General features: G+C 35.8%; 1 protein-coding gene across 3 annotated transcripts in view; it reads right to left on the bottom strand.

Annotated features, from left to right (window-relative positions):
* Window positions 1-16,291, bottom strand: part of arhgef10la (Rho guanine nucleotide exchange factor (GEF) 10-like a) — a 412,439-nt gene that overhangs the window by 382,387 nt on the left and 13,761 nt on the right. For 2 of the 3 annotated variants that reach the window (XR_007828683.1, XM_051122260.1), the window contains exons 4-11: window positions 15,610-15,764; window positions 13,976-14,065; window positions 12,238-12,365; window positions 9,741-9,824; window positions 6,560-6,668; window positions 5,623-5,726; window positions 5,217-5,294; window positions 1,342-1,521 (exon numbers count right to left, since the gene is read on the bottom strand). Coding sequence is in view for 2 of the 3 variants with exons in the window: in XM_051122260.1 (XP_050978217.1) it covers window positions 1,342-1,521; window positions 5,217-5,294; window positions 5,623-5,726; window positions 6,560-6,668; window positions 9,741-9,824; window positions 12,238-12,365; window positions 13,976-14,065; window positions 15,610-15,764 (928 nt within the window). In the remaining variant the exon portion in view is untranslated. The remainder of the gene's footprint in view (window positions 1-1,341; window positions 1,522-5,216; window positions 5,295-5,622; window positions 5,727-6,559; window positions 6,669-9,740; window positions 9,825-12,237; window positions 12,366-13,975; window positions 14,066-15,609; window positions 15,765-16,291) is intronic. The other variant, XM_051122262.1, reaches the window with a different exon arrangement.

Genomic DNA, 16,291 nt, shown 5'->3' with positions numbered 1-16,291 from the left:
GTTTTTGTATTACATCCAACAGTGGTGTGTGAATTCATGACAGCACTGATAAAGCACAACTCCCTCACACCTTCAGCACTCATACATCCCTATATAAGAGCTTTATTACCACTGAACATCACTGTGGGAACGAGGCACTTCTCACTGTACTCCTCCTCTAGCAACAGCATAACATTTTGGATGCTTTTGGATCTGAAATTATTGACTTGAGTATGATTCAGTAGGCTATATAACACTTTCAATTGTCAGGAAATGACTTCTCTTTAAAAGTTTTGATTAAGTATACATCCTGTTGATCAAAAATAGCCTTAAACCTACACTTTTTTTGTTTTACTTTTAATGAGTTACTTTTTTTGTAACAACTTTTTATTACTTTGATAAGAAATCTTATTTTGCTGAATAGTTTTGACATTCTTCTTTGTTCTTAATTGATCAAGCAGGCTTGTTGGAACATTATATCTCCAAAGAACCCTAACATGTCAGCTAAGTAAAAAGTAACTGCTAAATTTGTTAAGTTTTAGAGGGGTGTATTCATTTATGCTGTGCACTGTATATATTTAAATATCCAACCATTTTATTAATAAGAGATGTTTGTGTACATTTTCTATCGTGGCAAAATAATTCAACAATAAATCCAACAGTGTATAAGAACATCCTAGCCAACATATATCCATTATGCACACTTTCAGCATTTTAAACAGTCGATTTGGCTATTTGTGTGCCACTGCCTGATTTTCAGACTCAATCTGGTGCTAAAACACAGACTACGCATACAAACAGTTTATGCTGTCTTCGTCTGCAGTTCAACCATAAGAAACTTGCCCAACAGTGTGTACATATGCACTCAATACCAGAAAAATTGTGCAAAGCGATGCAATATGATGTGTGTTATGTATTTTGTGGGTCTATTTCTGCTTTCCAATGCACAGCAGTGCAACTTCAGCTGTAAGTGTTCTCTCTATGGTACTTCTTTGTGCTCCAGGGACTTTATAAAGACCAATAGTGCTATGCAATAAAAGCAGGTCAGGCAGGCCAAACACTCTCTTTTAACAGAAGAATAATGAGAGCATCTTATGGATGCTGCCTGTGAGGAGGGTCACTACAGAACCTCATTCATTAGTCCATTAAACGCCCTGCAGCCCAACGGTGCCAACACGTTTACTTTAGTAAAAGACAGCCATCCTCACTCATAGTAATTGGCTATGCTTTTGAAGTAAACTGGAGCAGAGCACTGTTAGTACCTGAAACAACTTGCCTGCAGAGAACCATAATAACACGCAATGCTCAGTGTTCTGTAGTTTAGTTTAGAGGTCAGTCATTTTCAGGCATTTTCCTACTCACTGAAGCTACAAACAGGTCCCCAATCTTTTCACAAGAGTCCCATTCGGCCACCCGAGATGCCAGGGCAATCTGGAACATGGAGTGGCACTGCATGATCTCCCGCAGACGGAAAAAAATGGGCCGGATTTTCCTGACACTGAGAATCCTTGGTTCAGCCTCCATCAGAGGTCGCTGGTATTCCTAAAAGACCATGGGAAATGGAAATACTTCTTATGTACGCCATTACTGAAATATTTTTATATTTATACATTAGGAATAATTCAAGTAATGACTTGGATCACCTTGACAAGGGAGTGAGATTAAAAATGTGCTGAATTAATCTTAACACCAAGGTGAAAAAAAACATGTCTCACTATGCATTATCCATTTCATTCATTTGAATACAAGATTCAAAATGTGCAATTTGCATATATGAATAAATCTTTGAAATAACGCACGTATTTTAACACATGGAGATGTAGTCATACATATCCTGACACATATCACCTCTTCTTTGGATGCTTTTTCAAGGTTTCGTGATTCAGACAGTCATTTTTATATTGTATAAACTCTCCTTTGTTTTAAGCTATAGTATGGGATGTCAGATTTATTTAGTCTGTTAAAAAGCTTGTTTAATGTTTTTGAAAGAAGTCTCTTATGCTTACCAAAGTCATTACAATTTAAAATATATTTTTTTATTGTAATACATTTTAAAATGTCATTTATTCCTGTGATGGCAAAGCTTAATTTTCAGCATTATTACTCCAGAAACATTCTTCTTATTATCTATGTTGAAGAAAGTTGTGCTGCTGAAAATATTTGTGCAAATGGTGATAGTTTTTTCAGGATTTATTTGAATTTATTTGAAATAGAAATATTTTGTAACATTATAAATGTCTTTACTGTCACTTTTGATCAATTAATTGTGTTATCGGTAAATAAAAGCATACATTTATTTATTTATTTATTTATTTACATAGTACACTACCGGCCAATAGTTTTTGAACAGTACGATTTTTAATGTTTTTAAAGAAGTCTCTTCTGCTCACCAAGCCTGCATTTATTTGATCCAAAGTACAGCAAAAACAGTAAAATTCTGGAATATTTTTACAGTTTTAAATAACTATTTTCTATTTAAATATATTTTAAAATATAATTTTTTCCTGTTATTTCAAAGCTGAATTTTTAGCATCATTACTCCAGTCACATGACCCGTCAGAAATCATTTTAATATTCTGATTTGCAGCTCAAAAACGTTTATTATTATTATGATGTTAAAACCAGCTGAGCAGAATTTTTTCAGGTTTATTTGATGGACAAGAAGTTCAGAAGGACAGCATTTGTCTGAAATAGAAATCTTCTATAACATTATAAATGTCTCTATCATCACTACTGAATAATTTAAAATAATAATAATTTAAATAAAAGTAATAATTTCTATCATTTCTTCCCAGACAAAACAAAAAAACTATACTGACTCCATGCTTTTGAATGGTGTAGTGTATAATGTTACAAAAAAATGTACTCAATTGTTTTAAATATTGATAATAATAATAATAATAATAATAAATGTTTCTTGAACAGCAAATCAGCATTTTAGAAGGATCTCTGAAGGACCATGCAACACTAAAGTCTGGAGTAATGATGCTGAAAATTTACCTTTGATCACAGGAATAAATTACATTTTAAAATATATTTAAATAGAAAGCAGTTTTTTAAATTATTTTGAGCAGAAGAGAATTCTTTAAAAAAATGTAAAAAAATCTCACTGCTCAAAAACTTTTGACCGGTAGTGTAATTTGTTAACATTATTGTATAATGGTTTCAACAAAAATATTAAGCAGAAAAATACTTTTTTAACACTGATAAAAAAAATTGCTTAATAATATAAAAAAAGAATTTCTGAAAATTCAGCTTTGCTATCACAGGAATAAACCGCATTTTAAAATATAGTCAAGTAGAACAGTTCTTTTACATTTTAATATTTCACAATATTTCAAAAAAGACTCCTGAAGTGTCTGAATCCTGAAATGTTTTCCTCAAAAAACAATTTCTTTACAACTGAAGAAAGAAAGACATGAACATCTAAATGTTTGTTTAGGCTTGATTTCCTTAAATTGCAAAACAGCCTAGTGATGTTCATAGATAAACTACAAGACCTAATCTTTAATAGCAAAGACACTTTGCTAGTTAGACTGTGGACACAATAGATTTTTCATGGCTGCTTTCTTTCCTTCCCTGTAGCTTCCAACACTAATGAATTATCGACAAAGAGAAAATAAGACAAAAGATGAGGCAATAGGACTATATCTTTTTCTAAAGACATGTCTGCCCACAACGGCAGTACTAAACTTAATTACGCAACCCCCCCACTAGCCTGCTTTGGGGCCACTTTACCTGATCTAAACACCCTAGACCATGTCTATCACGTCATAAAGAGAGCAGGGATTGTAAAGTACACCCGACAGAGCTTTGATTTGACAACAAAGCTTGGAGACAGATCCTGAATGACTAGATTTCATAGAGCGTAAAGCTGTCATTGATCTGTGATTCAATTTTAGACGGTGCCTCTGCCTTCAAAGGAGTGTGATAACAAATGCTTTTCTCTCCACCACTAGCGGAGATCAGAATTATGTGTAATGAAACTCCACACTACGAAACCTACCAGACCTGCATGCTTCCATTTAAAGGAATGTGAACGTGAAGGCAAATTCAGTATTAAACAAAATTGATAGTGTTATCTTTTGTTTTGTGGCTTTGAATAGTTGGGCTTTAACATTAGGAACTGTCTTGACATTATTTGTAACCCTTCCAAAGACTTTTGTTGTTTAGTCATAAGAGCCATTTATCCATTTCAAGACAAATATAGTGACATTTTGACTAATGTTTTAATGCACAAGAAACATTAGATGTGGTGATAATATTTGACTTTAGCATGTTAACTACTCTTTTGAATTTATCTGAGTATAAATGTATTTGAAGTATCAAAACATTGAGTCTCAGTTTGATCTAGCTCACTAAAGAAAAAAAAAACACTTGAGACTTACCAAATGTTTAAAAAACTTTTAGTTATGTGAATTTGTCATTGGAAATTCACCTTACTGAATTTCACATAAAAGAAGATTACATAATAGTCCACAAGAGAAAATTATAGTTGAATTTATGAAAATGGCTGGTGAATGAAAGGTTCAAATGCTCACTGATGCTCCAGATGAAAAAATGTTGCATTAAGAGCCAGGGGTGTAAACTTTTGAACAGAATGAAGGTCATATTTTTTTCCCATTTAGTACTGCCCTTCAGAAGCTACTGAAGAAACTTACATGTTTCCCAGTAGATAAAATAAGTTAAATTTACCCTGATCTTCAAATTCCAAAAGTTTTCAACCCCCAGCTCTTACTGCATCATGTTTCCTTCTGGAGCAACAGTGAGTGTTTGAACCTTCTGTAATAGTTGCGTATGAGTTGCTCAGTTGTCCTCAGTGTGAAAAGATGGATCTCAAAATCATACAGTCATTGTTGGAAAGTGTCCAAACACACAAAAATGCTGAAAAACCAAAGAATTTGTGGGATCTGAAGGATTTTTCTGAAAAACAGCAGGCAATTTAATTGCTCTATCACTAAACAAAAAAAACACAGCTGTGGATCATTCAGGTAACAACACAGTACTAAGAATCAAGTGTATGTAAACTTTTGAACTGAACAATTTTTATACATTTAACTATTATTTTCTCTTGTGGACTATATGTACACTTCTTTCATGTGAAATATCTTTTTTCGGGTCAGCACTAAATAAAAAATAAAATGCTTTTATATTATCCCTATTATTTTGGTAAAACAATTAAAATGTTGCAGATTCTGCAAGGTGTGTGTAAACTTTTGACCTCAACTGCATTTTACCTGTAGGATCCGTTTAAGAGAGTCCAGGTAACTTCTCTCACTCTGCACAATGGAGCCCAAAATATGACGTCTGACAATCTAGTCGAGATAAAAGACGTTTATACAATCATAGTAAATAGGGCATCAGAGAAATCTAACATAATTAACGTTATCAGTTCGATTGCGATGTTTTTAAAGATTAATCATGCAGCTCTACTCCACAATAAGTGTGACAACAGAGAAATTATAGATCAAGGCATTATTGTTATAATGACATAGTATGAATTTGAAAAGAAAACAGCTTCACCTTGATTGGGATTATATTCATGCTAATTTTACTATTGATGGGTTCCCTCAGATGTGTATATTTTGGCATTGACTATGTACACACACAATTTAAAATGTCAATAAATACATATACATGCACCTGTTGGCTGCTAAGCCCATCTGGCATTGGTCCCAGTTGTGCAGGTGGGTGTTTTGCCTCTGATACCATAACATCCAGATATCCAGTATCATCCTCAGTGTCATCTGTCAGGATACACAAAAACACATTCAAACATACTATATATCCCTGCAAAGCAAAGAATATACTACCTTATTACAACTCAGAAAAGATGCCCAAACACACATTGAAACTCAGCATAGAACAAGCTGTTCTAAGCCACATCCAGACATTTTTTCAATCCACACAGCTACAAAGAAAAACCATCCGACATACAATTTTGCACCTTTTCCCAAAGGCTTAAAATCTTCACAAGTTTTTGCAGGCTCTTGAAATAATAAAAGAAATAATAACAGAACCTCCAAGTCAAATTGTTTAGCACTATACGCAGTGCGGTACCTCATTTAGAGTGCAGTTTCAATAGGCATCGCGCCAGTCTCCACTTCCAAATTGTAATCTTACCCCATTCTGCAGTAGGGCATTATGGGGACCAAATCTCAGCCAATTTTCTTGTGCATCAAATGCCCTCATCAGCTCTTCTCCCTACCTTTTATTTTAAAGACCCAGTCTCATATATAATGGTTTTCTGCTTCCCAAAAATTTCACATAATCTTTTTTTTCAGCCTCCGACCTCCAGGAGCCAATTTTCTTCTTAAAAGCAAAATACAAGAAAGCACTGGACTGGTACTGGACTCCATCAACCGTTTTCTATTATGTCTGACTAGGTGGCAGTTCATCTGCCATCTGTAAAGAGGTCTAGCTTAATTTAATGAACAGCCCTGTTCATCTGAGAAAAAAAGCATTAGAAATGAATAATTGCTTCTTTCCTGAATGGGAATTTTTTTTTTTCTATCAAAGGAAAAGGAGTGAGGATGAGTGCTTGAAAGAAGATAAAGTCTCAAAAAGTCTCTTAGATTACCTGAGTGGTCCTTTTTTTGTAGGAATGAAACTCTTCTCATCACGGCGATTTTGGTCTTCTCCAGGCCATCTTTCGTTCCGCTACGTGCCGCCCGCATCAGCTGATGGACCTGCAAAAGGGACCAGAGGGGGACAAAAAAAAATCATTGGCAGCCGAGCTGGAGTTCCTCCATAACCAGTGACGTGGTGAACCCTTATGGAGAAAGGTCGACCATCTCAAGCCCTCGAGCATAAACAGCCGTGTTCGGGTCTGCTTGCCATTTGTGAGACACCAGTTCAGTGCGTCAGGGCGGCAGTTGGGTGTGTGCTCAACAGGGTCTGTTTCAATGGCCACAAGCCGCAAGATCCTAAGCGTGTGAGAGAACATCAAGCTGGAGTGATATTTTTATATTTTAAAAAAAGGAGGGGGTGGCCCATCTCTGAGAAAGCAGGTCATTAATAGAGAGCATGTGGAAAAGTCTTGGTTGAACCACATATGAGCTGTTTATTTTAGCTATACAGAACACAAGTGTGCCCATAACCCACCGTCATACATATCAAATTAGATATTAGGAGATTAGGATAGCTAAAGCAATCTGAACGGTCTGTTTACAACAAAGAAAGAAAAAGAGACAGCGATACAGAAAGGTACAGAGAGAAACTTCCAACAAAGGGCAAAAGGACAGACAGAGGGTATGTTCCAAATCAACCATCAGTACCCTGCAAATTATATATATAGTGGAGATCAAAATTAGAGAACAACATATAAATACTTTTTTTTTTTTTTCTGAAAGATTGTTAATCTTCATCAAAATTTGAAGGAACATTAGCATCAACAGTGGTATGTATACCACTGTTCTACTAACATGTTTGACAACATATCCAAAGCATTTCAAAAAAAAAAAAAAAAAATTATTTTGTCAAAAACACAGTGATCAAAATTAGAGAACAGTAAACACTATAACACAAAAGAAGAGCCGGGGTGTGAAAACTTTTTGAATTTGAAGATCAAGGTAAATTGTACTTAATTTGTCTTACGGGAAACATGCAAGTATCTTTTGTTGCTTCCGAAGGGCAGTACTAAAAGCAAAAAAATTATATTTTGACAAAATAAGAAAAATTTGGACATCCTGTTCAAAAGTTTTCAACCCCCTGGCTTTCAATGCATCGTATTTCCTTCTGGAGCATCAGTAAGCATTTGAACCTTTTTTTAATAGTTTTGTTTAAGTCTCTAAATTTTCTCAGTGTGAATAGACGATCTCAAAATCATACAGTCACTGCTGGAAATGGTTCAAATATGCAAAAGACACTGGAAAACTCAAGAATCTGCAGGACCTGGAGGATTTTTCTGAAGAACAGTGCTCAGTTTAACTGTTCAGACCAAACAAGGGACTAATGAACAACCTTTACAAAACAAAGAAACAGTCATAGATCATCCAGGTCACCACACACAGTATTAAGAACCAAGGGTTCCCAAACTTTTCAAAGGGGTTATTTTAATCATTTCAGCGATTTTTTTTGTCTTGTGGACTATATGTAAACACTTTTATGTAAAATATCTTACTCAAAAAATAAGATACATTTTGTATGATTTCTCTTATTTTGTTAAAATGATTCACATTTTCACAGATTCTGCAAGGGGTTTCCAAACTTTTGCATGCCACTGTATTTAAATGTTCGAATATTTCCCATCAGGACTGAAAAAAATTAAACTTGCTCCCATCACTAAAAGTGAACTTTGGACAGGTTCTCCTCCCTCCACACAACATGCTCCTCACCAAAGGTGAGCTTAGCCTTTTGATTCTTTCTGCTGATGAGAGGCTTGGTCACTGCAGAGTGTGCTTTCAGTCTTAAACATGCCAAGACAGTCTATACAAGGTCTCGACATATCCTGTCTTCTCGTGCATTTGTCTTACATGGACAAACAGCATTTTTGGGGGACTTGCATGAATTAGTGTCATTGTAAGCCTGCAATATTCGAGAAATCCCAGATTTAGAATGAGCAACTTCTCTTGCATTGGCTGAAAGGATCATCCCTTTGGCCTTAATCTGGACCTCCTCTTGCCGCAGGGTTTCAGTCACCTTTGAGAGGCCCATCATCGCCTGCCCCAATAGCCTTGTGAGCAGTGTGCTGACATATTGCTTTGTTGTGCTCCAGGTGTCCCGAGTTCAATCCCGCCCCCCACTCTTTCTCTCTCATGCTTTGCTTTTCTGTTACTGCTATACTGTCCTATCAAAATAAAAGTGAAAAATGCCCCAAAAAAAAATCTTCAAAAAAAAAAGAAAGGCCGACCATATCAGGAAATCTGAGATTGGAGGAATGCTGCTAAATAGGGTTTGTCATATAATTAAGGAAATTAGCATCATGTGCAAGATTAACACCACTAACTTGGTGGTATCTGTAAGTGTTCTCTAATTTTGATCAGAGTTCTTTTCCAAATATCTCATTTGTTTTTATACTGTGCTTCAGAATACAATTTATTTATGAAATACAGTTAAAAAAACTGCCCGTGTACTCCTGTTAGGATGACTTCAAATAGGACTAAGTAGTGACCTTGAAATTTAGAAAACTGTAAGTTGTTCTCTAATTTTGATCTCCACTGTGTGTGTGTGTGTGTGTGTGTGTGTGTGTGTATATATATATATATATATATATATACACACACACACATATATATATAGATAGATAGATAGATATAGATATAGATATATAGAAAGACAACATCAGATATCTGTACAACTTCTTTCTGTCTGTGTTTGATGACATGAAATTCGTATGACCAATGAACACTGAACACTCTGTATGGACCCTGAAACTCAGAAAGGAAAAAAAGAGTGACAGAAAAGCAAGACACACAGAGAGAGAGAGAACTCAAATGAAAAAGACTTACTCTGCTGAAAAAAACTACCATATGCTGTGCTTTGGATGCTGGTCCCAAGAATGGGATGCTGAATGTCAGTGCGCCACCAAGCTTTTTTACTACTTTTACGTTTGGCTGGTTGACAGCATGTCTATATTGGTCAGCAACAACAGACCAGCATAAAGCAGCATGGAAACTCACGCTGGTCCTTTCAGCAGGGAAAAGTGAAAAGGAGAAGGAGTATAACCTTGAACCCAGGTTTATGCGATCACTCCAATTGACAGCTCTGAGCTAGATCATGCCCCCTAAAGCTCAATCTTCCCCATACGTGCATGAGTGTACCTGATGTCTGCCCCCCAGTCTCATGGTTAGCTCCTGTTTGGTCCTGGTGTAACGTTCTCTCAGTCGTCGCACATCAGGGGAGAGCTACGGGTACCGTCACGGCAACAACGCAGGCCACGGGTGAGAGCGCAATAACATGGCAACATGGAGGAGAGGAAGGAATGAAGGGGTAAGCATAAAAGTGAGGGAAACGAAAGGATGAGGGCAAGGCAAAATCAGGATCAACCATAAAAGCATATGCAAGAGAAATGACTGAAATCAGGGGCATAGCTTAATTTTTTAAGTCAAAGCAGTGTGGGATAGACAAAGGAAGAATAGATTATGGCAAAACGTGTATCCTCGCTAATGTGAATCTCAGACAAGCACCTCCTCATTTCCAAAACAAAGCCACAGGCTGCATCCAAAACAAAACAGAGGTAGGAAGACATCACGTCCAAAACCAATGTTTGTAAAACGTGCTGTTGAATAATATGCCTTCATCTGATCTGTTTTCAAAGAATGCATCTATGCTGGCTTCAATATAATATGCAATAAGTGGAAGGAATTAAAATTATATCCGAAGGAACTTAAAAAAAAAAAAAAAAGGATCTAAAGAATATTTGAAAAAAAAAAATTGGATTTATATAAAATAAAATTTGAACTGATTTGTTATACACACCAAGGCTGCATTTATTTGATGAAAAATACATTAAAAAATTGTGAAATATTTCACAACTGTTTTCAATTTAATATATTTTAACATGCAATTTATTCATGTGGTGGCAACCCGAATTTCCAGCAGCCTTAGAGCTCTAGAAATTATTATATGTGACCCTGGACCACAAAACCAGTCTTAAGTAGCACAGGTATATTTGTAGAAATAGCCAGAAATACATTGCATGGGTCAAAATTTTTCTTTTATGCCAAAAATCATTAGGATATTAAGTAAAGATCATGTCCCATGAAGATATTTTGTAAATATCCTACCGTAAATATATCAAAACTTAATATTTGATTAGTAATAAGCATTGCTAGTCGGCACTGATAGCCTTGTGGGCAGCACCGACATACAGCGCCATTGTGCTAAGGACGTCCCGAGTTCGAATCCCGGCTTGAGGACCTCTCCTGATCCTGCCCCCTTCTCTCTCACCTACTTCACTTCCTGTCAGCTATGATCTGTCCTATCATAATAAAAGCAAAAAAATGCCAAAAATAAATCTTTTTTTAAAAAAAGTAATAAGCATTACTTCATTTGGACAACTTTAAGGGCAATTTTCTCAATATTTAGATTTTTTTTTTTTTGCACTTTTTTTTGCCTTGTCATTTTCAAATAGTTGTCCTATCCTAACAAAACATACATCAATTTTGACCCTTATGACTGATTTTGTGGTCCAGGGTCACATATTATGTTGATTTATGTGCTCAAGAATATTTTTTTTATTGTTATGAATGTTAAAAACATTTTTTGTTTTGTTTTTTTGGAAAACATGATCGTTTTTCAGGATTCTTCAATAAATAGAACATTTAAAACAACAATTTATTAGAAATTTAAACCTTATGTAAAAATCTTTATTGTTACTTTTGATTAATCAAATGCATCCATGCATAATTTCTGTCTAAAAATCTTACTGTCCCCAAAATTTTGAACTGTAGTGTATATTCATAAATATTTTATATCTATTTCTACTGAAAAACAAATATTTCCAGGTTTATTTAAATACTTTAGTTACTATTATTTTATTTATACTAAAACGGTTTTCGACGTAGTTCCAAAGACAAAAGCCCAATTACTAAATACTGTAGTGAAGTCAATTGTTGCTTGTTTGTCCTTGCGGGTTCATTTTAATCTTAACAAGCCCACTAAAGGAACTCCTGACACCTTTCGAAAGAAAATCATTCCTTTCCAATTATACATACACTAAAAAAGCTGGAGGAATAACTGTTAAACTGAGCTCAAATCACTGTGGGATTAGACTCAGCAAACTAATTCTTGCTTATCGTGAGTCGTCTGGCAGTGGGAATCTTATGGAGCCTAATTCAGCAGAGGTAAAGGTGAGTCTGGCCATGGGAAATTGGTTTCTGAGGGACTGCCGCCTGGGCAAAGTGTTTTCCATACCAGTGTGACCTCATGAACGTGTAAGGGCAGATAACGCAGTGCACACTGAATTCAAATTTGCAGCAATATAGAGCAGTGGAAAAGTGTGTCAGTTACGCCCAGTGTTAGTAGCGCTTAAGCAAGTGCTGGCCAACACTGCGCTCTTGTGGTGGCAAAGCACACAGCAACCCTTCACAGACCATTAAAGTATCACAAGCACCCGCATCTCAATAAATCATCGAACCACGTACTAATCAATCAGCCTGCAACCTTGGAGGGTTTAAATCTTTTTACAGACCTTTGTGGTTTATCATAATGAGGAATGTGGAATTGCGTGTGTAGATAAATCAGATGTTTGGCGGGACATAATTATTGCAGTTGTGGGAAGTCTTGAATTACACACACACACACACACACACGCACCTTGCTGCGGGTTGGCGCCCTCTCAGAGTCGGACTGCTCATCATAGCTTTCAAATTCACTTGAGCTCCAGCCATTATTGGGCCCTTGCAAGCCCTCCTCTTTTTGAATGTCTTCATAGATCAAGTCAGCTGACACACAAAGCAATGCAGGTTTTAGTACAGTACCGTAAATACTGAAAGACTTCTGACAATGGCATGGCGAGGAAAAAAAACGTCTATGTAACACATAGATGGGTGTTTCTTCAACTATCGGCACTTTTAGCCCTTGTATAATAATACAATTGAAAACATTCTGTGGTGGAAAAGACATGAGGCAAGATTACATTTACATTAGATAATCTATAGTGAGTGCAAAGCATTGCCACTGCCGTTATTTTATATTACATTACATATTTTATTTTCAACGTTGCAAGCAGCCTAATAAAACATGCGTGACTGTGTTGGACAGCTTGTCTTAATACACCACAGAGCTTGTAAATGGTATAAATGTATAATCAGTACGTTAGTAGTTAAAAACATATTTAATATATATTTTCAGTATTTTTACATTTCATTTCATATGATTTACACAGTAGACTGTCTACATTTCTACATTAAAATGAAAAATGAAATAAACCATTTTCACAAAATACATATTAATGAAATGCTGCTGCAACTCCTAATAAATCATATAGGGAGGTGAGTAGGAAATATGAAAAGCAAATAATCTAACAAAAATAGATGAATCACACACTGCTATAGCTTGCAGTGGCTGATGAAGGGTACACGACTAAAATGTTGGATTAGAATTTGATTTGCAAACCATTGCAATGTGTGGATTTATCTATTTTTGTTACACAATAAATATTTGGATGGTTTATGCTTTTTCAAAGCTTGTTTAGATTGTCATTGTCCGTAAATTGATATTTTCTGATGCATTTTCATGTTTTAGGATGAAAATCTAGATATGAAACAAGAGTTAAACAATCTAATATTTATACAGTTAAAAGATTACCTATAAAAGTAAAGCAAATAATTCCCAAATACTTTAATATGACCTTCATAAATAGTGTTTTCACAACGCGTCATCAATCGGCCATATTGGCAGCACTGAAAGTGAACAATGCCACTGAAACGAACAAAACTCATATTTTGCTGATTATTGCTGCTGAAAATGGTCAATTATTGTCATGTTTTAGGCTGTACTAATCAGTCAGACCAGAAAAACATTTGAAGTACAAAAGGCATTTGTGGTTGGCCAAGCTAAACCAGGATTTCCAGGGCAAGAATCTTGACAACATTTGCGTTTCTTCTTATCATTTCCAGTCAGGTAGATAAAATATTAGGCTAATATCTTAATACTGCTCATATGTACCTTTACCACCTATTAACTTCAGTTTGTCAAAATATTGCACCTTTTCCTGCTTACTTAGTCCTTCTCTATATAATTTAGCAGCATTTTTACATTGTTTAGACAGCATAAATTAGCAGAACGAAGTATTAAATAGTACATTAACCATGCAATCGATGCTGTTGTTTACATCCAAGTATCTCCAATATGGCCACGCATCTGGGTAACTGACCAAACCGTGGCATAAGTGCAAACCCTCTATAACAAAAGGATAACTTTGAAATCTGAATATTTAATTATAAAAACTAACCCCTGGTACACAAAAGTGCGTGTAGAAGAAACACCCAGATACATGTCTTGGAGATCTACATATGCCAAAAGACAGACCCAAAAATAATCTATGACTGACCTTCTCCTGAAGACAGATCTTCACAGGGTACATCATCATAGATCACCTCCGGACCAGCCGTCTGGTGTTCTGAATCAGCAGAGGCTTCATCTGAAAAGGAGAAAAAAAAAGGAAATGCAAGTTTAAGGACTGAGTGCATTAATTCGGATCCATTTAGCATTTAAAACCAATGGAAGATGCCTTACATTTCTGTGAACATTCGCTGAACAGAAAATAGAGAATAAAGCATCTAAAACAAAACTGCTGTTCTTTGCTTGAATTTTTTTTATAGGATTTTGTGATCTGAGAGCTGCTTACTTCTCCAAGCTAACACACAGACATATACTCTCATCATTATTCTTTGTGAGTTTTATGCTGTTTTTGTGCCTCTTATGTGATTGGCTTTACCCTGTATTCCCATACTATAGTGCTTCAGTCAACATCAAAACATGTGAACTTGTGTGCCACTAAAAGATGATTTGTTGAGAACAATTTCTTCTTAAAAGTACCCAAAGCTCTGTTTCCAATTTTATCAGACATACAGTTGCACTCAGAGGAAAAACACTGAAAAAGGCAGGTCACACAGCAGAAAGCTGGCGCAATTTTAAACGTGGGTAGCTACAAAAGGAAGTGACCTTATCTGACAATCTGTCACCATATCAGAAAACCAAACACAACTGCTTTTCCAATCGGACATAAGATCAGGGTGGAAACAGCTATTATGTTCTCACACCACAGATTTTCGGCTGACTGGTTTAGTGATTTTGTGGCATTTACCAATTGGAGGTGGGGGGAAAAAAAAAACTTTCAAAGCTCACTTTTAGCTTACATTAGCGGCATGGCACATACATCTGTTCAAAACTGCCCAAAATTCAGCATTTAGTAAAATATCGGAGGTGGTTCTACGGAGCCGATCAAGTGACATTTACGTGTGTTCAGCGTTATCATTTCAGGTTTACTGTGGACCTAATGTTATGTACCAGTTCTTATATTTTGGCGACGCTCCCCTCATAATCAATGTTGGAAAAAATACATAGAATTTAGCTGATACCTACAAAAAAAACAGCTGCATTTTCTTTCAACTTTATTCAAACATGGCTTTTACATTATTCTGTTACATTATACATCTGAACGACGACCATGAACAAGGTTTTATAATTTACAATAGCGTAGAGGCCTACATCACGCCTTCACACGCGAGCGTCAGTTTTTTTCCATCAAACGTCATTTTAAGGGCTCGTACTGATGACACCACTACCATTTTGTAGTCGCTTCTAAAATTGTGGTTTCATATTATGTTTTTCTTATCACACAATTTTCTTAGAAAGGTCTGCAGTTCATCGTTGGATTTTAAAGCCAAGAACTCTTTCATAAATAGTCATGGCAAGATTGTATATGTTCACTTTGGTTAAATGCATGCCTTTGTTAAGTTAAAAGAAAGAGTGATAAGAGTCCTAAAGGATTACAGAGATGCACAGATACTTGCTTTTTGTACAAACTGGAACAATGTATTTTCAATGAGCGCATTCTTGTTTTTACATATAATGAAGAAAGAAGCAAATATACCCAAAAGCATAACTCATTTTTGAATATTCAAGTATTATTTATAGTATTTAAACACTAGCTGTGATACATTATGTTGTCATATCTCTTACCTTCAGCATTTTGTGCTGGGCTGTGTGTGATATCCTCTGTTCCTGTGTCAGTTTCAACAGTGCATGTTTCCCTCTCGGTCTTCACCTCAGTGCAAGTCTGGTCTTCCTTTTCATTTAAGTTCGCTGGTGCAGCAGAGTCTGTGGAAGCTTGGTCTCTGGAACATTCCCCAAAAATAGAGGCATATTATTGCTGACCTCTCAAGGGTATAACCGTACTGAGATCAGCGCAAGCCTAAGACTGGGTGGTGTGTGGTAGGAGAGAAGGGGAAGAGTTCAGATGCCATCCGCCCCATATAGTGAGTATCACAAAAAGCACTTGTGTTTCATTATGAGTGCTACAGTGTTTTGTGTAGAGGACTTAAGCTTGTGAAAATGGAAATGAGATGGAAATGGGGTAGAGTATTCACGGCAGAGAGTCAAATAACCAAGGAGTTATCTTAATGGAATTACATTAAATTGAAATAAATGTTTATATTATGTTATACAAAAGCTAGTATTGCAAGCCAGTCATCAACAAGGGTTAGTTACAAGGAAAGATGATGGAAAGTCTGTCAACAAATGTTACAGCACTTCTGGTCATTAAAATGTATTTCAGCATTCAATTTCAACAGCCTACAGGTTTTAATAGCGCTTTTAAGAGTCATTATCTATTGCCTTCAATGATAAATTATCACACATGCTT

The sequence above is a fragment of the Labeo rohita genome, chromosome 11, assembly GCF_022985175.1.
Source record: "Labeo rohita strain BAU-BD-2019 chromosome 11, IGBB_LRoh.1.0, whole genome shotgun sequence".
Classification (NCBI taxonomy): domain Eukaryota; kingdom Metazoa; phylum Chordata; class Actinopteri; order Cypriniformes; family Cyprinidae; genus Labeo; species Labeo rohita.
Note: the sequence above shows the minus strand (reverse complement) of the source record. Positions and strands in the feature narration are given on the sequence as shown.